This window comes from Oryza brachyantha, chromosome 3, assembly GCF_000231095.2.
Source record: "Oryza brachyantha chromosome 3, ObraRS2, whole genome shotgun sequence".
NCBI lineage: Eukaryota > Viridiplantae > Streptophyta > Magnoliopsida > Poales > Poaceae > Oryza > Oryza brachyantha.
Genome location: NC_023165.2, coordinates 25,352,733 through 25,376,040, shown reverse-complemented (window position 1 = coordinate 25,376,040; position 23,308 = coordinate 25,352,733). Strand labels below are relative to the sequence as shown.

Below are 23,308 nucleotides of genomic sequence, written 5' to 3'. Positions count from 1 at the left end.
ATTTGAAATTTTTTTACAATTAATATTTTTATTGTTACTAGATGATAAAATATGAGTAGTACTTTATACGTGGCTAATTTTTTAAGTTTATATACAAATTTTTTAAATAAGACGAATGGTCAAATGTTGGACACGGAAAAACGAAAAATAATGTTATTATGAGACGGATGTAGTATATAGATATGTTGTGTCTGTGTCATATTGGCCTAATTTTTATCTAACATGATACTGTTGTGAGCAAACAATTTAAAAGGTTGATAGAACCAGCGTATTAGTGACATCACCTCATTTCCTCCTTTTCTTCTCGATGTTTAACACCTGATCTGATTTGTGCAGACATGCACACAGTGAAAATTGTTTTCATCCATTGAAACACAAGGGTACGTATTTTGCTAGGGAATGTTCATAATAATAGAGATAACGAGATTAATAGTGTATGATAGTGTATCCAATTCTAACTTATCAACAACGAACCTTGCGAAGCAAAGCAACACGACAGTGTATCTCTACGAGGAAAAAAACACAACCATTAAAAGATCCTAACATATATTTATTCCTAAAACCACACACGCTCCAAATAAAAGAACCACGGGAACTTCTCATCAACTTTGGCGAGGCGGCTTGGTGGTGAGGCCGAATCCATACGGGAAGAGCGGGTCGTAGCGCTTGTCGCCGTAGTTCATCGGCAGCTGGTCCACCGACTTGAACCACGTCCGCGGCGATTTGCCGGTGAAGCCGTAGTCCCCGAAGAGCACGTCGGCGACGCCGTGGCCCTCCGTGCCGGGGAGCCACGCGGCGACGAGCGCGTCCATGGCGCCGACGTGCGGCTCCACCGCGAGCGGCCTGCCCGACACGAGCACCACCGCGCACCTGACGAGCCCGCACACGTCCTTGATCACCTTCTGCCCCGCCGACGGGAGGGTCAGGTTCAGGTTGTCCCCGGCCGTCTCGGCGTACGGCGGCTCGCCCACCACCACCACCGCGTAGTCGTACTCGCCGGCGGTCTTGGCGATGGAGTCCTTGTCCGGGCGTTCCGAGTGGTCGATCACCGTGGTCTTGTCCACCGCCGACTTGATCGCCTCCAGGATCGTCGTGCCTGCGCGAGACAAGAAAGAATGGTGTTTCAGAGAGGAGGACGACGGCGGCGGCGAGTACATCCGACGTTCTCGCGATCGGCCGTCGTGCTTACCGGCGGTGAAGCTGTTGCCGCCCTGGCCCTGCCAGGACTTGGTCCAGCCGCCGCACTGGAAGCCGAGGTTGTGCGCGTGGCTGCCGGCGACGAGGATCTTCCTGGCCTTCTTGTCCAGCGGCAGCAGCGGCTTCTTCCCGGGCTTGCCGTTCTTGAGCAGGACGAGCGACTTGCGCACGGCCTCGCGCGCGACCTCCCGGTGCTCCTTGTTGCCGAGCTCGCCGACGATGCGCGGGTCCGGGAGCGGGCTCTCGAAGAGGCCCATGGCGAACTTGACGCGGAGGATGCGGCTGACGGCGTCGTTGATCCTCTCCATCTTGATCGAGCCGTTCGACACCTGCACCGTCAGGTCGGTGACGAACTCCGGGTAGTCGTACGGGATCATGACCATGTCGATGCCGGCGTGGATGGTCTCCTGGATCGAGTGGTAGTAGTGCTGGTGCGGCGGCGTCGAGATCCGGTCCACCGCCTGCCAGTCCGTGATCACGAAGCCCTGCACGACGTTGTCCACAGAAACTCACACAAACTTCATAGAAAAACATGAATTTTTCGAGAAATTTCAGTTCGATTTCAGCAGCGATCGATCTGAAGGTTACCCTGAACTTCATCTTGTTCTTGAGAATCTCAGTGACGAGGAACCGGTTGGCGTGCATCTTGACCCCGTTCCAGCTGGAGTAGGAGATCATGACGGAGGCGACGCCCTTGATGACGGCGTCGTCGTAGGGCGGCATGTGGATGCGCATCAGGTCGTGGAAGCTCGCCACCGTGTTGTTCTCGTTGATGCCGCGCTTGGTCCCGCCGTCGCCGACGAAGTGCTTGGCGCAGCCGGCCACGTTCATGTGTCCGGCCACGAATGGCGTCCCCTTGGGGTGCCTCCCCGGCGGGTCGCCCTGGAGGCCCGGCACCACGGCCGATGTCATCAGCTGCACCAGCCTCGTGTCCTCGCCGTAGCTCTCGTAGCACCGGCCCCATCTCGGGTCGCGGCAAACCTGCACACATGCGATCGAACGAACACCATGAACATTACTTAATTCTTTTTTCACTTGATTCGTTCCACCGCGGCGTCAGCGTGTGTCGGTGCTGTTGCTTACGGCGACGCATGGCGCGAAGGTGTAGGGGATGCCGGTGGCGCGGGCCTCGTGGGCAGTGGCCTGGCCGACCCGCTTGACGATGTTGGGGTCGCGGGTGGCGCCGAGCCCGACGTTGTGGGGGAAGATGGTGGCGTTGTAGACGTTGTTGTGGCCGTGCACGGCGTCGATGCCGTAGATGATCGGGATGCCGAGGCGGGTCTTGAGCGCCGCCCTCTGCATCTGGCTCACCATCTGCTGCCAGTCCGCCGCCGTCGCCTTCTGCGACGGCACGCTGCCGCCGCCGCTCAGCACGCTCCCTGCAAAACAAACACGCATACCGAACTGATCGTCAGCGACCACTGACCAACGGCCGCGGCCGGCGGCCGGCGGCGAGGGAGAGACCGACGCGCTTACCGACGAAGTACTTCTGGATGACGGCGGACGACGCGTTGGCGCGCTCGATCTGCGACATCTGCCCGATCTTCTCCGCGAGCGTCATCCGGCTGAGGAGGTCGTCCACGCGCTCGCCGATCGGCTTCGACGGATCCTTGTACTTCACATACTCCGCTCCCGCCGCCGCCACCGCCGACAGGATGACAGCGACGACGAGACACGCCGCCGCCGGCGAACGCCACATGGCAACCCGCATTGCCAAAGAAACTTAACGCGCGTGCGCGTAGAGAGATCAAAGGAGGGAGGAGTTACACGCTTCATCATCCGGCGAGGTGGGGGTGAATTTATAGCCGCCGGCGAGCGGATCGCGTTCCACGGTTTGTTGGGTCAGTTGGCGCGATCCTATCTCTCTCCTCGATCGTCGCTGGAGAAGGAGACGGGATGGAGTAGACCGCGCCCCGCGGTGATGGTGATTCGCTCGGTTGAGTTTGACCGCGCGATCGGACGGCTGGTGGTTGTTCGGTGGGAGATCGGACGGCTGGTGATTGAGAAATCAAATCTACGTGTCGTGTGATCCTCCGAAGTCCGAACTGCCTAGTGTTTTATAAACTCTTTTTTTTGATTAGGCATAAGTTATTACTACTATCTCCGTTTCATAATGTAAGGCACTATAGTGTTATATGCATTATGAAAAATTATGAAAATGCCACTACCACTTTGACACAGCACTATATCTTTCTCCTTTTAAGATCAGGCATAGGCTTAACTCATTTGCAGTTTGCATCATAGTGCCTTACATTATGAAACAACACTAATAATCACAAAGTGGTAGTGTAAGGCACTATAGTGTTGTTTCATAATGCATATAGTGTTGTGATTATTAGTGGAAAATAGTGCACTGCACTAGAGTGAAAGGCAGACACTATGTTCGATCGAGGAGTCCATAGCCCTCGTGTTATTGAAGTTTTTTGATGTAAAACAGTCTAACAGAGGAGGCTGGAAGAAGAAGAGAACTGAAGCAGGAGCAGAATAGAGGTTTTTTAGTTTCCGAAACTGTCTTCCATTCCAACTGAATGGGTGATATATATAGTACATGGTCAAGTCAATTCGTCAACCATATATTCTAAAATCAAAATTGACTAAGACTATAGGCCAGACAAAGTGACTGCTACAACATTTAGCTTACTGCCTAAGGAAAGCTACTATTGCTAACTAGCTAACATAACTAAAAACTAACCAGAATAAGGACTATACTAACAGTTATCAATCCTTCCCAATTGCTAGAAAGCAATTACCATGTGAAACGACGACATCTGTGTTTTTCTTTTTTTTTTTGATATACGAATATAGTGCATACCCGTGATCTTTAACTTGTGACAATTTAATTCTTGGGATATTTTACATAATTTGTGAGTAGTAGGATTGTTCTAATTTGGAACATGACTCTGGTTGAAAACTTGGATGAGCCCATGTGAATTATATCTCCTCTTCAATGCACATAATTCCTTTCATTATCAGTCAGCTGTACTCTATGAGGTCTAGAATCAATGTTGCATGCACAATCAAGTGATAATGTCTGGTCATATTGGCAATATCTTGATTTGGTAAGATAATATCACCGCAAGCACCTGGTTCGCATTTCCAGTGTAAGCATCCATACTCTTGTGTGTGTTCATAAACAACACTTATTTCAAAACTGAAAGATCGAAGGAATGTTATGCTGTGGTGAATGAACAGGTCACAATGAGATTGAAACAAGCAGCCCTGTGAGCATAGAGCAAAGAGGAACCATGGTACACCATATGCCCTCCTTATTGGAAAGAGGGCTCCACTGGAAATTCTGATGTGTATGGTTAGTCCTCACATCATTTTTTCCTACGTAATTTGTAATTCTGATATGCTGCTATAAATCAGTCTATAACTCCACACCGTATCATTTGCCCACCATAATATATACTCTGCTTCTTTTTTGTTAATCCTGTAGCAGGTAAGATGGCCTTCCAGGTTTGTAAGTGGCTTGTAAGTTGTGCTTTGAGCAAGAAGAGCAGTGAAGAGCTATATGTAGTGTGTAGAATAGTAGGCGATGGATGATTGGATTGCATTGCTGTGTATGTTGGTCTTATTGAGCTCAAGAATGTATTTTTCTTTTTACGACATTTTGCAGTCACACCTTAACGTATGAATATTGCTTTCTATTTTGTTTCCTTTTACTAAACTCATTTTATTTTTGAATGGTAATGTAATTTTGATAATCCATTTATCAAATTCACCCCAGGATGATGATGTGAGAACTAGAAACTATATTCATATTGGAATGAAGTTTTTCATTTATCAAAGAATGACGATAATGGATTTAGACCAAAGCTTCAGGTCGCATTCCTTATAAAGGGAAAAGGAAAAAACGCAATTTATTTCAGTAAGCTTTTCAGACTGTTAAGTTATGTGTGTCTTTTTTTAAAAAAGTTCTATTTCAAATTACTTTTAAAAACAATATTAATTCAATTTACAAGTTTGTAATAGGTAGCATTTAACTTATCATTTACTAATCAGAAATCTCATTTTGCATGATCTTGTTCTTTCTTCCGCCTTTACTCTGAAACTCACCCTTAGTATGGTTATCCTTTTTCATTTGTCTCATTCCATCCATCTGAATATACAAGTCAATCCCTCGAGTCTTTTTTTTTAGATGAGGATCTTAGTTGCATAAATGTTTGTCCATGCATTTGAATTGATGATCTTTTACACCTCATGAAGTTAATTGCCAATCCTCCAATGGACTTTTAGCCTAATAGTGCTACTTCCTTTAGTTGATTGATTTATATTATTAGATACCATCGTAGCGTTAACACGGGTATAGTACTAGTGGCCTTTGATGGAGGATTAATAGAAGGGAACGTGAGTACCGAGATACAATAGTATCGATCAATTCTGATGTTTGATTGATTGACATGGGAGTTTTGGTATAACAGGACGAGGAATTAGAGCACCTCCAATGCATGGTGCTTAGTGAGGTACTTAACAACATGATTAAGCAACTCTCTTAAATATAGTGCTTAGCTTAATCATGTTGTTAAGCATATCACTAAGCTCTTAAGTATAGTGCTTAGGTTAAATATGTTGTTAAGCACGTCACTAAACACTCTGGGCGCTGCTTTAATACTAGAGTACTCCATCAACTCCCAGATCCTTTTTCAAAAATTATCAAACAAAACAAACCGTTAGGTAAGGGTTAAGACATATATTTGCCCTCGATAAATCTAGTCCCAAACTAAAACTCCTAGAGTATTTTTTCTATCTTGAGGAGGTACCACTGGTTTCTACATAAAATTTGACAATCTAATATAGCAAGAGGTACTAAATTTTAAATAGAAAACAATGATATCTCTTAGTATCTCATCAAGTATGATAAAATTGCTCAAACTCCTAACCAATCTCAACAGTGTGTGCTTTGGAGGAGGGCAAATTGTTAGAAGGGAATGAGAGTTTGAGTGGTGATGGGCATGGGAGTTTGGGGAGAGATTAGGAGTTAAAGTTTAGGAGCAAATTCCACATTTTCAATAGCTAAGTGAGGGCAGGCAGTTGGGATGACATTACCCATCTAAGTGGAAATAATAAGTAAATAAATATGAGCCATAGAACATCAATTCAAATACAATTTCCACAACTCTCTTTCATTACTTATGCCGAAAAAGGAAGTAACCCTAAACATCAAATTTCCAAATTTCCTGAACTCCCAGTCATATTCCTCTAAGCTGCCAAACAGACGTCACACTAATAATACTCTAGTTAATCGCAGCAGTAACTAATCGATCTCCAACGATCTTATCCAAGTCAAAGCAAACTATACAAAATTGCGATTTTTTCACATTTTAACAAATTTTACCAATGGACATATTCAGAAATATTATCTAAAAATAAGCCTATTTCTTACATGACGCCGAGATATAACAATTTGGTGGCATGATGCGTGATGCCGAGATGGAGTTGATTGAGATCTAGCATGCATCGAGAAAGGGTTGGCGTGAAGTTAAAACAGTCAACCCCACCTCAGTGTAACACATCGTGACATGCGTGGCATGAGCCATTATACCTCGACTGTCACTGGCATAGCTGCCGTCACCGAGAACGGGATATGTAACATATTTTAGATAATGTTTCTCGATGAATCTATTTGTAAAATTTCTTTGTAAAATGATTGTGAAAAATTCAGTTCGGTTCATATCATCTCGTCGGCTTTGGACGCCACGGGATTGGACGTCATAGGGTGGCCGCCGTGCACGGACTGCTCGTACGTCTCGCCGTCGCCCCACACCGCGTAGGCGTCCTCGCCGTGTATGGCGTCGTCGCCGGCGGCGAGCTGCTCCTCACTGAGCCGCAGCGGCACGGCCACCCGGACGGCCAGGCACACGGCGCTCGTCACGGCGACGTTGAGCGCCACGACGAACGCGATCCCGGCCAGCTGCACGGCGACCTGCCGGAGCCCCGCGCCGGCGCGGCCGTCGCGGACGGCGTACGCGAGGCCGACGTACCGGGGGTCGTCGCCGAAGAAGAGCCGGGCGAGGCGCGGCTCGGCGAGGAGCCCCGTCAGGACGCCGCCGAGGCTGCCGGCCACGCCGTGGGTGTGGAGCACGGCGAGCGTGTCGTCGACGCGCGCCAGGAGCCGGCTCCGCTTGTGCAGCACCATCATGGTGAGCCACGGCACGCTCCCGGAGAGCGCGCCCATTAGCATCGCCGCCCACCCCTGCACCAGCCCGGCCGCCGGAGTTATGCAGACGAGGCCGGTGATCATGCCCTGGACGGCGCCGATGACGGAGGGGCGGCCGAAGACGAAGCTGTCGAGGAGGAGCCAGACCAGGAGGCTCGTCGCCGTGCAGAGGTGCGTGTTCAGGACGGCCACAGACGCGTCGACGTTGGCGGCGTACGGCGCGCCGCCGTTGAACCCCGTCCACCCCATCCACAGCAGCCCCGCGCCGGCGAGAGTCAGAAGGATGTTGTTCGGCGGGAACGCCTCCCTGTCCTTCGCCGTCCTCGGACCAACCTGCCCATGGCTCCTCGTCAAGCATGGCGATCGAATTGGCACGAAAAAAGATATGCATGGTACGTGTAGCCTACCCAGAAGGCGGCAGTGAAGCCGGCGACGCCGGAGGAGAGGTGGATGACATAGCCGCCGGCGAAGTCCATGACGCCGGCCTTGAAGAGGAAACCATTGGGGCTCCAGACGCTGAAGGCTCCGACGGTGTAGGAGAAGGTGAGCCAGAGTGGCACGAAGAGCATCCACGCCCGGAAATTCATCCGCCCCAGCAGCGAGCCGGCGACGAGGATGAGCGTGATGGCGGCGAAGACGAACTGGAAGAATACCAGCGTGGCGGCGGGGTAGGCGCCGGCGAAGCCCTGCCGCGAGAGGAAGCCCGCCTGGTCGAGCCCGGAGAGGTCCGGGCGGCCGACGAAGGGGGCGAGCTCGTCGCCGAACGACATGCGGAAGGCCCAGAGGCACCAGCAGACGAGCACGGAGGCGAAGGCGTAGAGCGCCATGAACGCCGAGTTGACGGCCCACTTCTTCTTCACCACGCTGCCGTACAGCACCACCAGCCCCGGCACGCTCTGCAGCCCCACCAGCGTCGCCGCCGCCAGCTGCCACGCGTTGTCCCCTTTCTCCAGCCACTCCGGCGCCGCCTCCGTCGCCATTCGCAGTGAGGGAAGAAGGAAGAGGAAATGGAAATGGCGCCAAGTGGACGTGGAGAGAGGGGAGCAGCTAAACAGTAGGTCAGGGGAGAAATGGTCCGAGATGGGAGAATCCCGGAAGCTGCGCAGATTCCTGAGAGTGGCTGAGATACTTTAGACCACCTCCAGACGATTAGCGCATGATTTGTGTTAGATTTCTGAATAAAAGTAAAAAGCCATTTAAAATCCAGGATTATGAAAACGTATCACCCCGTCTGCTTATAAGCTAAAATTTAAATTTTTAATCTTAAATTTAGAGTTAATTACTTAATTTTGAGTTTTTTCGTCGAAGTTTGTTTTCTAGCCTTGATTTAGATTGCTAGAAATACATATAAAATATTTGTTTATAAATTATTTTCTATTTGCAAATATGGCATTTGACTTTTTCTACGAAAAATACAAACAATCACTCGGTAATAGAAAAAACGTAGAGATAAAATGTCATTGAAATTTTACTAGAATTAGAAACACATGAAAGTTCAACACGATCCTTTGATCGACAAACAGAGAAACACACAAATTCAGGGCCATGGCATGAAGAAAACATGAGATAGAATCCTTTATTTTCCTCGAAAATTTCTATATGTTGTCCAATTCATAGGAGTTTCAAGGAAAATCATAGGATACAATCCTTTGTTTGAAAGGGCTTCTTACAAATCCTCCAAAGTTCTTGTATGTTTCCTACAAATCGAATAGGGTCTAATTTTACATGATCTTCGAAGGATTTAGCTTTTTCCCCTCTTACAAACAGGCAAATGGCTCATTTTTTTACTCCCCAAAAACGGAACCGGTGATTTTGTGAACCCTCAATGAAACAGGCTGACATACAGATGGCTGACGTTCTTATGAAAAGATGAGCAGAAAGAATTTATTCCAATCGTTTCACGAGAGATGCTTCGTTTGGAGTCAGCAAATTAGCAGGCGCAGCTCTCAGTTTCCGTTACAAAAGTAACCAGTCGCTGTTGTGAGCAAATAATTCAAGCAATGCCAACACATGACAAATGGAAGTACTCGCATCAAGAAATTAACACTACCGATGGATGAGCATTCCAATTACCAACAGTTAATAAAGTCACAAATTGCTCAATGAACAAAGTTGGCACAAGCACAGAGACATCAATAACAACCAATACTTCATACCGAGTCAAGAACATGGCCCAGAATATCACTATCACCTATAATCAATTTAACATCGACACTAAAAAAGAATGACGGCTCTAAAATTCCCAAAACATGAGATCCTCTATGTACCAAATCTGACATGGCTCACCGGAAAAACCTCCCCCGAAGTAAAAATGGGAACAGTGAAATACACAGTTACAAGCCAACACTGTCGATACATTCAAGTGAAGGTGATTGCCCAATGCTTTATGATCGATTTTCCGGGAAGAAGAGCTTCAAAAACCAGCGCAGCAACTCAAGCAACAACAGCAGGGCCCTATTGCATAAAGGGGAAACATGGAATTGAAGTATGAGGCTGAGAAGGAAAATGCACACACGTAATATTGTACCCCAGCAAGCTTCATAAATAGCCCTTCCTATTTGAAATGCTATTTCCACAAGTGAGAAAAACTATGCACATCAATTGGCTTGAAGCGAAGTTTGCGAGAGGTTAAGTTGTTCTTGGTGGGTTATGTGCCTTTGTTTTGTCTTCAGCAAATTCTACTTAGGTTGGCCAAAAGCTAACAAAATCATAGCCTCACAGCACACTATATGCTCCAAATGTCTCATATAATATACTATGTGTCAATAGCAAGTTTTTAGTTAACATTCCACACTTCCATAGTCAACTTGTTCCAGCACTACCCACCCTAGTTTGTCCCTATTCATTCTTCTGTGTTCCCTCATTCTTTGGGTTGAGATGTTATCTAAGAGAGGATTCTTCTATTAAGATCATGAACTTCAAGCCTGAGTCAAATCCAGGAAAATGTGATGTTAAGTTGATTGTTCAGGGTAAGATAATACACAGCCCCTAACAGAAAAAAAAATTATGGGTCATGCTAGAGTTATATTGATGCCATTGCTTAGATGCAAAGAGATCCTTTGCACACACTGAAGAGGTAGGCTAACAGTCAAAGTGTCAAACTTAAATTATTGGGCATGCCTATAAATGATTGTGGAACTGCTGTTCTGTTTCAGTGTTTCATGCTAGTTTATTCATTTACTGAATAAAAGATCAAAATGAGACTGTAGCTCAAGAGTTGCTAAATGCATTTATCAGCTGTAGCCTACATTGCTAGTCATGATTATTTTACTCAGTAGTAACCAACAGTTAAGTTTATTGACTTACTTTTGCTGTTAGATTGGACACAGCTATTTGGAACTTCTCTCTTGTTCTTGAGCCAGCAACATGACCAGCCTTGGCAACCTTGCTGAAGGCACCATTTAGCCAGCTTGTTCCAGCAGACACATACCTACAAGTAGGGGCAGATGATGGCAAAAATCAGTGAAAGAAGTGTCTAGACAATTAACATATATAAAAGATTTACATACTCATGATGAGGCATTATAAAGGTAATAGATTGCATCAAAATTGCAAGGTACTCAACCATTACTACGAAATAATGCTTATTTGTTGTTAATACATCATCAAAACAAATTGATAAGCTGAACATAAACAAATGCAGGGATAAGAAGAAACCTGTTGGTTTTCACAGCAGAGCCAGTGTCATTTAGCTTGCGCTCTGCAGCCAGCAAAGCAGCCATTGTTTTGTCAGAAACATGTAGTCTTTGGTCCACAGATTTCACCTTCTCATTTACAACGCATATCCCACTGTTTATCTTCTCTGAAATGCCAACACGCCTATCAAAGGAACTGATCTTGGCCGTTGCATTTGCCCTCAATTGATGTTTCTCATCAAATGCTTTAGCTTTGTTCACAGCATCTTGTCGCATTGCTGAACCCCTTGCCATCACAGTTGTCATGACATCATGAGCCTTGCTGACATAAACACGGCCAGTAGTTGGACTGGAATTGGCCTATGTGGTAGGATGAGACGCTTTTAATCAGCACCAAGCATAACATACTACAATAAACTACAAGCAAATAAGCGTTGGTTCCCAATTTTCATGCCAGGAGGAGGATCACACATGCTGTTGCATCTGATTAACAGTCATCCTTAACCCACCTACTACAAGTTACGGATGCTCCTTTGGTTCAATTTATCAGTGCCCACTCCCCCTAGTTCATGGGAACTTCATAATATGCTACAGTAATATACTGGGGAAAATAAAATATAGTGCACTGGAAATGAAAGACACCTCATTAGGTTGGTCCAAATCTGCAATGGGAGCTGTACTTGTCACCTCACTGACCACAAGTTGCTGCAGGATTTTCAAAACAGATGTCTCTATGAAAAATAGGAATTAAAGGAGACTACTGACATTTGGGTAACATAGACTAGTTGTATGCTGTACCTGGTCAGTAACAGGGATGTAGATGTAATCTTCAGCAGGGGTTATGTTGACAACCCGATCCACAATTGTTGCTCCCTGAAAAATGGAAGTTGGAAGATAATAAGACATAATCGATACTGAAAGGGGAAGCTTATCAAACATCTCTTTGCTTTAAGTGCTGCGAGACCTAAGTAGCATAATTAGACTTAGACTGAAGAATATACCCTAATTAAGGGATGCACTGGATTATTATTTGTGCGATGTATTTCATTATGAAAGCATATAAACTGGAACAGTCCATCCATTACAGAAGGGGCACATTTCAACTGAGATCATCATGTTGAAATTGATGCACGCTTATCAGATTTGCACAAATGCTGCAAGTGCACATAAAGAAATAACTGGAAGCAGATTTCTTAAATTGCAAAACAGAATTACAAAGTCAGAAGACCACAGCAGTAACCCCATATAATATGCTGTTCCCTTCCATGCCAATCAAAGTAGGCATTAATGTAATTATATTTTATTTTTGTTTATTGCACTTCATGGTCAATGGCTTCTAAGATTTTATTGACAATTGAAGAAAGCACCAGGCATCTTTCAATCATTTGCTTGCCAGTGCATGAAACTATGTAGCACATGGTTATATGTAATAGTGGCAAAAGTATAAAGCACTCAAATTTGAATGACTTCTACATTAAAATGCCTTTGAATCACACAATGATCCTCACTTTTAGGTGATTCATCTAATACGAAAGATCTCCACAAGGAAGACGACTGAGCGTTCAGTACTGAAACATTTATATTCTTCCTAATATGTACAAGCAATGCAACAAGTTCTATAGTACGTGTGACGTATCATAATAATGACAAAATACTGTCAATGTATTTTTCCCTTTTATCGCTACACGCCACGATATCGATAGCAACCGACATAAAATTTGGCTTCTTCGGTACCTAAACAGGCCATAATAGGCTTATAGCTACAGATACCAACTACACTGTTCACAATGTCAGTATGCTAAAATACTAAAATCATTGATGAGGCACGCCAATTGGATAACCACCACAACAAGAAGCCACAAATCTAGCCAATCAATGCATGGAACCATACCGACAGCAGCAGCGCGATCTCTAGGGCCTTGGGATCCTTGAACGTGACGTAGGCTGTCCTCCCTGTCGCCACCCCATCGCTGCAAGCACAAAATCGCACCGTGATTTTTCAGACAACACACACAAAAAAAAAACTACCACTTGAATGCTCAAGCAGCGGAGGCAACCACCGGCAATCCGAACAAGCAATCAGAGGGGAAAGTAGCGCTCACCATCCGATGTCGACGTGCTCGATCTCGCCGGAGAAGGAGAAGAACTCCCGCACCTCCCGCTCCCCGGCCAGATCTGAGATGTTCCGCACCCGCACCGTCCTCACCGCCCTCCTCCCGCCCTGCAAGCACCAATCCCCTCACACGGTTACTCCCCTTCCGGCAACCGCCCCCTCCCCCCACTCCGAAACCGCCGCAAGAAAAAAAAAACCCAAGAACCGCTCACCTCCATGGATGATGATGGCACGACACCGAGAAAAAAAAAACACCCACGCGAGGAACAACCAGGAATCCCGGCACCAGCAGCAGAAGCAGAGGAAGGCTGGTGGCTGCGCTGGGCTGAGTAGGGTAGGGTTTGGTGCTCGGGCGATCCGCAATGGCGGGGCTGGTTGGTCGGGTTGGCTGCGAAAAGCCTCTCTCTCTCTCTTTCTCGAGCTGTTCGCTTCGCTGGTCGCCGAGAAAGTTATTGCTAGTACGCGACACGAACCAAGAACTCCACCTCGGAAGGGCCAAAATACCCGTTCTGCCCACGGCCGCAACACCCACGTGGCAAACGCTCGGCAGAGAGATGCTAGGGGTACAACGATCATTTCACAGGGCAGGGGGTGTTTCTTGTGAGACATGCTGGCTGCTGAGTTTGCTTCGCGGCGGCGCCATCTCTTCTGACCTGTAAACGAAACCGGTCTTGCTAGTAGTAATTCTCGCTGCTGATTAATGTATTATTATTATTATTATTGAGCCACCGAATAGGGCAGCGACTGGGCCCACCTGCGAGTCGTTGTTAGGCTGTGTCTTTTGTAATGAAAGTTTTTTTATTTTTAATAACTATATCGTATAAGTGATAGAATTAATTACTCTAAAATAATAATTTATTTAAAAATTTAGATAATAAATTTATATACAAAATATTTATAAAAAAATTGTCATTTAGCAGCTTGGAGAGTGGGTATAAAACGCGAGGAAAAAGATTGAGAAAGAACACAGTATGTCAGTGGGTTAAGTATAAAACTGGTGTTATTTTTGGCACTGGGCCGTGGGTTTAATCTAATCTGAGGGCCGTGGTGGGCCCCCCGTTGATGTGATTTGGCCTCGTGGGAGTGAAACGGTGGTTGGTTGGGCCCACGGCCAGCTCGGTCGGGCCGTCGGTGTCAAGTGGCAAATCTGTCGCCGTCTGCTTCCCACCATGGAATGGAACGATGACTGGCGCGTGGGCCAGTGCCAGAAAAACGTAGCTCGATTAGCTAGCTAGTTTCCAAAAACTTTTTCCAAAAATATCCTATCAAATTTTTAGACATCTAAATAAAGCATTAAATATATATAAATATTAAAACTAATTACATAGATATGTGGAAAATCGTGAGACGAATCTTTTGAGTCTAATTAGGACATGATTAGTTGTTACAGTAACCAATATGTGCTAATGATGGATTAATTAAACTCAAAAGATTCGTCTCGCAGTTTCCATGCAAAATCTGAAATTTATGTGATGTTTTTGTAAAAAAATTTTACAAACTAAACAAAGCGTTACTTCGTCCATCCTAGGATTATCAATAAAAATAAAAAACTAGAATATGTGTTTTATTAAATTATAATACAATTGTTTCCTACGTTATTTAGTCCTAATGTGTTCGTTCGCGGCTCCTCTGATGCAATAATTGATAAAGATAATTTCTTTTGGATGGGTAAAGATAGGACAAAATAATATTATTTTAACATTTACGTACAATATACTTTAAAAATATGGTTAAGTAGATTTATGCCATTATAAATTTGTCAGTTTTCAAATATGACATTACTATTCAACTAAGTGTAATGTCATTATAATTTTAGAACTATTTCAGATATATCATTTTTAACTAAATTGCCCTTTGCACTACGAGGGTGGAGTGATCAACATAGGGACAATATGGTCCATTTTTTGTAAAAAATACACTGAAATGTATGGAGTGGCATATTTCAAATAATTTTGAAATTATAATGTCATCTTTATAATTAGTCGAATAGTAATGACATATTTTAAAACTAGCAAATTTATAATTACATGGATCTAATTAACCTAAAAACAAGCTAAAATGATTTTTAAAGACATTTTTGTGAGATTTTCTAACAATGAAACAGATAGATGGTCAAAATGTTTTAGGCTGGAATGATTTCACCTTGTTGAACTGTTTATAAGCAGTTGTTTTTGATTTTGTTTTTCCATCGTAGTTATTTTACCATAATTATTTTTTATAGCGATGAACACTTGTATAAAAATTTTACTCATAAAAATATTTTGTATCTACAAATAAATTGTCTCACCTTTTTCTTCCCAAAAAAGCAAAAGGACGGGAGCCTTCAACTATACTCTGACATGACCTAACATGGACATACGTACGTGATGTATCTAGCATGAAAACATGCACTTATCAATAATACCAGGTGTTATTATGTTAAACCGTATTTAAAACGTAGAAATTTCGCATGAAGTATTCCAATTCTCAGAAATTGAAAAAAAAAAACCCTAGCGTGAAAAGATTGCTATATGTGGCCAAAAAAAAAAACAATAGAAAAGAGCAACAAATGTAGTTAAGAACTTCTAGGCCTCTTGGGAATCGGCCCATCAAGCACGAGGCTCAAAAGGCCGAGAAGGCTGCCACGTGGATCGGCAAGAAGAAGCCCACTTCGAACAAAGCCATTTCAGCCCAAATCTAACTGGAGCAGGAGGAGCCCCGCCGCCGCCGCCGCCGCCGCCCGCTGGGCTCTCCCCACCTCCCCCGACGCCGGCGTCGCCTCCTCTGCTCCCTCCTGGCTCCCGCCATCTGCCCGCGCCGCCGCCGCCGCCGGAGTAGAGCTCGGCCTAACTATCGACGGCCAGTAGCATGCGCGGCGGCTTGCGCCGCGGGTTGGGCGTCCTCCTCATCCCACTCTCCAGCTCGCCCAGCCGGGCGCCGCGGCCGCCGGTGCCCCTCGCGGCTCTAGTACTCTTCCAGCGCCGCCTCGATGCCGTCTCCCGTCGGTCCTTCTGCAGCTCCGGCGGGGGCCACGCCGTGGAGCAGTTCTCCGACGACGAGTACGACCACGAGTACGAGGATCACCGGGTAACACTTCCGTGCAGACTGCAGACACAGAGCTAGTTTTTGTCCTTTTGTTCTTCTCTTGTTGTCTCGCTCTGCCTCACGTCGAGCGGTGACCGCAGCCGTCGTCGTCGGTGACGAACATCGACGAGTGGAGGTGGAAGCTGAGCATGCTGCAGCGCAACGCGGAGGAGCAGGAGATTATCTCCAGGGACCGGAGGGACCGCCGGGACTACGACCAGATCGCCAATCTCGCCAAGAGGATGGGACTCTACAGGTTTTTCACCGTAATTTATCTGAATCAGTTTCGTAATTTACCATGCAAATGTCAAAACATTGAAACTTCGTGGTGTGGTGCTGTCTCTGTGAAACGGCAGTGAGATGTATGGGAGGGTCATTGTTGCAAGCAAGGTCCCGCTGCCGAATTACAGGCCAGACCTGGACGATAAGCGGCCACAAAGAGAGGTGAACTCATGCATTCCAACGGCAAGACCAAATACCTTTCCTTGTGCAAATTGATGGTATTTAACTACGGCGAGTGCCTTTGCTATGCATGGAATACGCAGGTGGTGATTCCATTAGGCTTACAGAGGAGGGTCGAAGGACTTGTGCAGGAGCACCTTGATCGTGCACTCTTGCCAATGGATAAAGGCAGAATGGGAAATGGTTCTGAGATGGCTGAGAAAGATGAGACTGTGAACCTGGATGAGCAGCAGGACTCTCTTCTCGACCGATCGGTCATGGAGAAGATCCTTCAGAGGAAGAGCATACGGATGCGCAATTTCCAGAGAAGCTGGCAGGCATGACACTCTTGATATGACTGCATATCTTTGAATTCAATCTGGATACATATTTGGATGATTTACATATGTTAGATAATTTATAGTTCTGGACCTAGACAATGGATACAGAAATTTGGGAGCTCTATCTGGATAATTTATGAATGCCTAGATACAGATAGACTAGACATGCCATCTACAGCATTTAGTATAAAATCATGCCATTATATATCTGGGTATTTTCAACAATTCCACTGCCACGGTTGATCATCTATCTGTCTGTACCAACAGGAATCACCTGAAGGTGTTAAGATGCTAGAATTCCGGAGATCACTTCCTGCATACAAGGAAAAGGAAATGCTTCTAGCAGCCATTGCACGCAATCAGGTATATCTACTGTACGATGCACACAACGCAATCGGGCATTCATGTTTGGCAAGTCCTTTTTCTCATTCAATTTTTCTGAACATCTTATGTGATTCTAGGTTATTGTGATATCGGGAGAGACAGGGTGTGGCAAAACAACCCAGTTGCCTCAATTTGTATTAGAGTCAGAGATAGAATCTGGCCGCGGGGCCTTTTGTAATATAATCTGCACACAACCTCGGAGAATTTCTGCAATGGCAGTTGCAGAGAGAGTATCCACTGAGAGAGGAGAGAATCTTGGTGAATCGGTAAGATAGATCTTTCTATTCCTCTCATCTGGTACCATGACCATCTCTAATACGATTAAGGACAAAGGTCTTTACTAGATTCTTCTATTGTACTTTTTTGTATACAACTCTAGTTTTTTTAATAGGTTGGCTATAAAGTTCGATTGGAGGGAATCAAAGGAAAAGACACACATTTGCTTTTCTGCACCAGTGGTATTTTACTAAGACGATTGCTCAGTGACAGAAACTTGAATGGAGTGACTCATGTATTTGTTGATGAAATACATGAAAGAGGCATGAATGAAGGTTAGCTTTCAAGATTGCATTATTTCCTTTGACTTCTGACATTGTCTTTGCTAAACTCCTAATAAAGAGTTAAGTTGCATTACTTCGTTTGTTTCTCAGATTTCTTATTGATTGTACTAAAAGACCTATTATCACGACGCCGTGATTTGAGGTTGATATTGATGAGTGCTACTCTAAACGCTGAACTGTTCTCAAGTTATTTTGGAGGAGCGCCAACTATTCACATTCCTGTGAGTTAATATCTGATCATATACAAAAACATGTATACCATATATCTTACATCTATCTTGTTCTTCTCATTAATGCTGTTGTTCTCAGGGATTCACATATCCAGTGAGGGCGCATTTTCTGGAAGATATATTAGAGAGGACTGGCTATAAGTTGACCTCAAATAATCAACTTGATGATTATGGACAGGATAAAGTCTGGAAAACTCAGAGGCAACTACTACCTAGAAAAAGGAAAAATCAGATTACAATGCTTGTTGAGGTACGTCTTCAATATATATAGGTCAATGAGTGCACCACTTTCCCAACATTCTTCTGATATTATTATTGTACTATGCAGGATGCCCTTAAAACTTCTAGCTTTGAGACCTACGGTTCAAGGACACGTGATTCTCTGTCAAATTGGAATCCTGATTGCATAGGATTTAACCTTATAGAAGCTGTTCTTTGTCACATATGTCGTAAAGAACGGCCGGGTGCAGTTTTAGTTTTCATGACCGGATGGGATGATATCAGTTGCTTGAAGGATCAACTAAAAGCACACCCATTGCTGGGTGACCCTAACAGAGTTCTACTGCTTGCATGCCATGGTTCCATGGCTACTGCTGAGCAGGTAGTTGCTTCTAATTTGCCCCTACTTACTGTGATTGCTTGCGTGATATGAGTTACACTACTGGATTAAATATATATTATATATAACATATGCACCTCGACTGTTAATCTATTGATACTCATTTCTATTAGCATATTATATAGATTGTATAATTCACGCTATTGACCTCTATGAACGTGTTATGATATTCACAGAGGTTAATCTTTGAGAAGCCACCTCCTAATGTTCGGAAGGTAGTGCTTGCCACTAACATGGCAGAAGCAAGTATTACAATAAATGATATAGTTTTTGTCGTGGATTGTGGAAAAGCAAAGGAAACGACATACGATGCACTAAATAACACTCCCTGCTTGCTTCCCTCCTGGATTTCAAAGGCTTCTGCTCGTCAGGTAAAATGTTTAACTTCCATTTTGCTTTGATGCTTTCATCTTTCACCAGCAGCATAAAATGGCATGCGCTTGTACCTACTTTCACAGTTTCATTATCATTTGTTGTCTTGAACGCTCTCCCTTCTGTACAGTATATATAATGTAACTGAAAACATTTATCTTTTTTGAGTTCTATAGTATTATATTAGTACTTTGCATGCCTTAGATTTGCGGTGGGCTATTTCTGAACAAGCACATCCATGTGTCTCTTTCGCTTATGAGCTTGGCTAGTCAATCTGCCCTTTCCTTTTCCTTTTTTAGGCAGCAGAAATTTACCCAACATTAAAAAGCAGGAAAATTTGTAACAAATCAGGCTTGAACATAACTTCTTAATTCAGACATAATCACAATGTACTTTTGTGCCCATCTACCATCCTTCTTTGCCAGATGTCTGATAACTTCCTCATTATCTTCATGCAGAGGAGAGGCAGAGCTGGTCGTGTGCAACCTGGAGAATGCTATCACCTGTACCCTAGATGTGTGTATGATGCATTTGCAGATTACCAGCTTCCTGAGCTCCTTAGAACTCCTTTGAATTCACTATGTTTGCAGATAAAAAGTTTGCAAGTTGGCAGCATTGGGGAGTTTCTATCAGCTGCCTTACAGCCCCCAGCACCACTAGCTGTATGTATTATTTGTTAAGTGACTATTGACTGCAAAGACCAAAGGGTTCTTGTTTTCAATAATTTCCACTTTTATGTGGCTGATCAATTGATAAATATGCAGGTCCAAAATGCAGTGGCATTCCTGAAGATGATTGGAGCATTAGATGAAAATGAGAACCTAACTGATCTAGGTATATCTACCTAGACTTCGTTTTTTTGCTAGCACTGAAAACATATTATTACTGAAACCTATTTAATATTCTATAATCCAACTTTGTAGGAAGATACCTTTCCATGCTTCCTGTTGATCCAAAGTTAGGGAAGATGCTTATAATGGGTGCGGTTTTCCGCTGCATCGATCCTGTACTCACAGTGGTTGCTGGATTGAGTGCCCGCGATCCTTTCCTGTTGCCACAGGACAAGAGAGATGTATGCCTTGATTTTTCCACTAACTACTTGTATTAATTGGGAGATACTATTCTTGCTTTCAAAGAAAATTTAGAAAAGAAGGAAATTGGGTGTCAGGCTTTATGTCTTCAGTATAACAAGAAGGATTTGTTTGATTTTTTCTCCTCTTTTTTTTAGTTGGCAGGAACCGCAAAATCAAGATTCTCAGCGAAAGATTATAGTGATCATATGGCCCTAGTCCGTGCTTACGAAGGATGGAAGGATGCAGAGAGAGAAGGTTCTGCTTATGAATACTGCTGGAGAAATTTCCTCTCTGCTCAAACACTTCAAGCCATTCACTCTCTTCGGAAGCAATTCAGCTATATCTTAAAGGATGCTGGTTTGATAGACTCTGATGCAAGTACAAATAATAGTTTGAGCCATAATCAATCATTGGTCCGTGGTATCATATGTTCTGGACTTTTTCCGGGCATATCATCGGTTGTGGTAAATCTGTCAAATTGCTTTGTAAAGTTCCATTCTATTTGAAAACCCAAGCTTGCTGTTCAGTTAATATTTGAGCTTTCCTTTCAGCATAGAGAAAACTCTATGTCATTCAAGACAATGGATGATGGCCAAGTTCTTCTTTATGCTGTAAGTTCGTACTGGAACTTCTTGAAGTTTTCTTGTGCAATACCCTGTTTAAGAGCTCATCACTCAAGACCTTGTGGACCTTGTGGTTATCTTACTATGCTATACCTTTCATGGGAGACAGCACGTCTAGGGTGCCATGTATAGTGCCTTACAGATACAGATACCAAAACAGTGCTGATGTATTAGTATTTTATGCTATTCCAGAATTCAGTGAATGCTAAGTACCAGACCATCCCTTATCCATGGTTGGTCTTTGGTGAGAAGGTGAAGGTAAATGCTGTCTTCATCCGCGACTCAACCGGAGTATCTGATTCCATCCTGATCTTATTTGGTGGTGCTGTTACTAAAGGAAGCATGGTATATAAATATTAAATCTTGTTTAAGTGTTTTATGCCAATTTTGTATTTTTATTGCCCTGACCTATTTATACCTTCTAACCGTGCATCATAGGCTGGGCACCTGAAGATGCTCGATGGTTACATTGATTTATTTATGGATCCTAGACTGTCTGAATGCTACTTGCAACTTAAAGAAGAGCTTGATAAACTTGTGCAGAAGAAGGTAAGCCATGCAATATTCTTTTGATTCTGTTCCACTATATATTTCTGTTGCTAAGTCAGTGTGTAATTAAGTGTACGACAAGCTTTGCTAATGCTGTTATGAGTTATGAGTTGTGGGTATAACTGCACTGCGTATGCTACTACAATACACCAAAAAAAATATCTCTCTTAACTCTGTCCACCTTCTGTGGAAGCTAGAAAAAAGGGAGAGTTGACATGCAATGGACAGTGCGACACCGTTTTGCTTTCTATTGCTTTACTTGAAATGATAGTATTTCATATCGAAGTATGGGTTCGTGATATACTGTCAATTAGGAAAACTGCTGTAACGAATTGTGCAATATTTTGTGCTTAATTTCAGTCAAACTTCTACCAGTATACCGATCATGTTTATAATAATCCTAGAATATTTTCATTCTGAACCCCAGCTTGAAGACCCTAGCTTTGACATCCACAAGGAAGGAAAGTACATCTTATATGCCGCGCAAGAGCTTGCTGCAGGCGACCTATGCGAAGGAAGATTCGTGTTTGGCCGCGAGACAAGCAGAGCAAGGCTCAGCAGCAACGGCGACACCAAAAGCAACATTGAGAAGGATGGAATGAACCCGAAGAGCTTGCTCCAGACCTTGCTGATGAGGGCCGGCCACACCCCTCCAAAGTACAAGACCAAGCACCTCAAGACCAACGATTTCAGGGCCATAGTGGAGTTCAAAGGGATGCAGTTTGCCGGGAAACCCAAGAGGAACAAGCAACTAGCGGAGAGGGACGCTGCCATTGAAGCGCTGGGGTGGCTCACACAGACCTCCGGTACAAAGCTTCAGGATGATGGTGACGATTCCCCTCTTGACCTAACTGATAATATGTTGAAGCTGCTTAATAGACCCAGGCGCCGGTCGAAAAACAATTCAAGGAGGTGATTTTCTTCTTAAGGACATCTAGTAACTAGGATCATAAGCAGTTAAGCACATGATAGTTTATAGTTATGTTGCCATTTTTTGTTGGCCTATGTTGGTTGGTTTCACCAGATTCATCGCCGCTTTTGGGATTTTGCTCCGTGCCCCGCGTTTGGATGCCAAAATTGGTGTTGTTTATTATAACCGCTCCCTTTTTTTTTTCTGTAGCATCAGTATAATAAGGCAGTATTATATCGTTTATGTAATATGTATAGAGGATTATGCATACAACGGCATGATGTATGATCGAGAATTGAGGATGAATGAAAGCTACAGGATTTTAATTGTACTTATTCAGCATTCACTCGTAATGACCGTGTATCCGTTCGTGCCAAAACTGAAATGGCCTGCACAATCTTGTCTAAGGCTCCTTTAAAACACGATCTTGGCTAAGCTCCTCCAAAACACATGATTGCAATTTTTTTTGGAAAGAACACAGAACTTTGAAAGAATCTAAGTACACAGTAGAATATTGCAAAATACGAAAAATAAATACATGGATGATCGTTTGAATAGGCTGCAGTAAACTTAGGAGTCAGATGAGGAATATAGAATAGAGAGAAATTTTCCAAGAGGTTGAAACACTTACTAAAATATATACCTGTGTATTGAGATATTCATCAGGAATTTCATAGAATACGAAAAACTACAATCCTTCACTTTAAAGGGCAAAACAAAAATACAGCCGATGTGCTGTGGTGGGTTTTATTTTTCTTTTCCTGATTATACTCTTTCATGGCTAAATACAAATAGTCCTATAATATTTTTGTTCTATTATATATTCAATAAAATTGGCACGATTATGTACCAATTCGTTCGAAGAAAAGACCAAATAGAAACACAGTTTATATCACACAAAATTCCACCACGATCACGAAATTTTTTGTTTGAACGAGGGGCTAAACCCTCCGTGAGGAGGACGCTGACCCTTCACGATCAAGGCGCGTCACCCGTGGCGTCCCGCCAGCGCGAAAGAGAAAACCAAACTCTAATTGG

The 23,308-nt window shown here is 44.1% G+C and overlaps 4 protein-coding genes across 4 annotated transcripts; 1 reads left to right on the top strand and 3 right to left on the bottom strand.

Annotated features, from left to right (window-relative positions):
* Positions 1–324: 324 nt before the first annotated feature.
* LOC102715288 (beta-glucosidase BoGH3B-like) lies at positions 325–2,956 on the bottom strand. The gene is made up of 5 exons (XM_040522302.1): positions 2,674–2,956; positions 2,281–2,576; positions 1,786–2,178; positions 1,190–1,682; positions 325–1,096 (listed from the first exon to the last, which is right to left on the bottom strand). The coding sequence occupies exons 1-5, from the start codon at positions 2,906–2,908 to the stop codon at positions 603–605; spliced, it is 1,911 nt and encodes a 636-aa protein (XP_040378236.1). The 5' UTR covers positions 2,909–2,956; the 3' UTR covers positions 325–602.
* A 3,357-nt stretch (positions 2,957–6,313) lies between these two features.
* Positions 6,314–8,446, bottom strand: LOC102715004 (putative ammonium transporter 4 member 1). Its single transcript, XM_006651758.3, has 2 exons — positions 7,765–8,446; positions 6,314–7,690 (listed from the first exon to the last, which is right to left on the bottom strand). Exons 1-2 carry the CDS (start codon positions 8,335–8,337, stop codon positions 6,869–6,871), a joined length of 1,395 nt encoding a protein of 464 aa, XP_006651821.2. The 5' UTR covers positions 8,338–8,446; the 3' UTR covers positions 6,314–6,868.
* A 1,015-nt stretch (positions 8,447–9,461) lies between these two features.
* Positions 9,462–13,552, bottom strand: LOC102714723 (binding partner of ACD11 1). The gene is made up of 8 exons (XM_006651757.3): positions 13,318–13,552; positions 13,095–13,213; positions 12,884–12,962; positions 11,791–11,865; positions 11,635–11,697; positions 11,015–11,352; positions 10,664–10,787; positions 9,462–9,811 (listed from the first exon to the last, which is right to left on the bottom strand). Exons 1-8 carry the CDS (start codon positions 13,321–13,323, stop codon positions 9,791–9,793), a joined length of 825 nt encoding a protein of 274 aa, XP_006651820.1. The 5' UTR covers positions 13,324–13,552; the 3' UTR covers positions 9,462–9,790.
* A 2,179-nt stretch (positions 13,553–15,731) lies between these two features.
* On the top strand, positions 15,732–22,624 carry LOC102714446 (DExH-box ATP-dependent RNA helicase DExH3). Its single transcript, XM_015835227.2, has 19 exons — positions 15,732–16,171; positions 16,270–16,424; positions 16,525–16,612; positions 16,714–16,947; positions 17,218–17,313; positions 17,412–17,600; positions 17,726–17,885; positions 17,985–18,115; positions 18,204–18,374; positions 18,453–18,725; positions 18,920–19,114; positions 19,574–19,777; positions 19,880–19,949; positions 20,039–20,187; positions 20,344–20,652; positions 20,740–20,799; positions 21,004–21,156; positions 21,250–21,360; positions 21,788–22,624. The coding sequence occupies exons 1-19, from the start codon at positions 15,953–15,955 to the stop codon at positions 22,274–22,276; spliced, it is 3,456 nt and encodes a 1,151-aa protein (XP_015690713.1). The 5' UTR covers positions 15,732–15,952; the 3' UTR covers positions 22,277–22,624.
* Positions 22,625–23,308: the final 684 nt, after the last annotated feature.

Coding starts and splice junctions, on each gene's coding strand:
- LOC102715288 (XM_040522302.1), bottom strand. CDS start 2,908: ATGCGGGTTGCCATGTGGCGTTCGCCGGCGGCGGCGTGTCTCGTCGTC. Junction 2,577..2,673: donor CATCCAGAAGTACTTCGTCG/GTAAGCGCGTCG, acceptor TTTGTTTTGCAG/GGAGCGTGCTGAGCGGCGGC. Junction 1,683..1,785: donor AGAACAAGATGAAGTTCAGG/GTAACCTTCAGA, acceptor AACGTCGTGCAG/GGCTTCGTGATCACGGACTG.
- LOC102715004 (XM_006651758.3), bottom strand. CDS start 8,337: ATGGCGACGGAGGCGGCGCCGGAGTGGCTGGAGAAAGGGGACAACGCG. Junction 7,691..7,764: donor GCTTCACTGCCGCCTTCTGG/GTAGGCTACACG, acceptor AGCCATGGGCAG/GTTGGTCCGAGGACGGCGAA.
- LOC102714723 (XM_006651757.3), bottom strand. Junction 12,963..13,094: donor GAGCACGTCGACATCGGATG/GTGAGCGCTACT, acceptor TTGTGCTTGCAG/CGATGGGGTGGCGACAGGGA. Junction 10,788..11,014: donor TCTGCTGTGAAAACCAACAG/GTTTCTTCTTAT, acceptor CCCTACTTGTAG/GTATGTGTCTGCTGGAACAA.
- LOC102714446 (XM_015835227.2), top strand. CDS start 15,953: ATGCGCGGCGGCTTGCGCCGCGGGTTGGGCGTCCTCCTCATCCCACTC. Junction 17,601..17,725: donor GAGAGAATCTTGGTGAATCG/GTAAGATAGATC, acceptor TTTTTTTAATAG/GTTGGCTATAAAGTTCGATT. Junction 19,778..19,879: donor AGCCCCCAGCACCACTAGCT/GTATGTATTATT, acceptor ATAAATATGCAG/GTCCAAAATGCAGTGGCATT.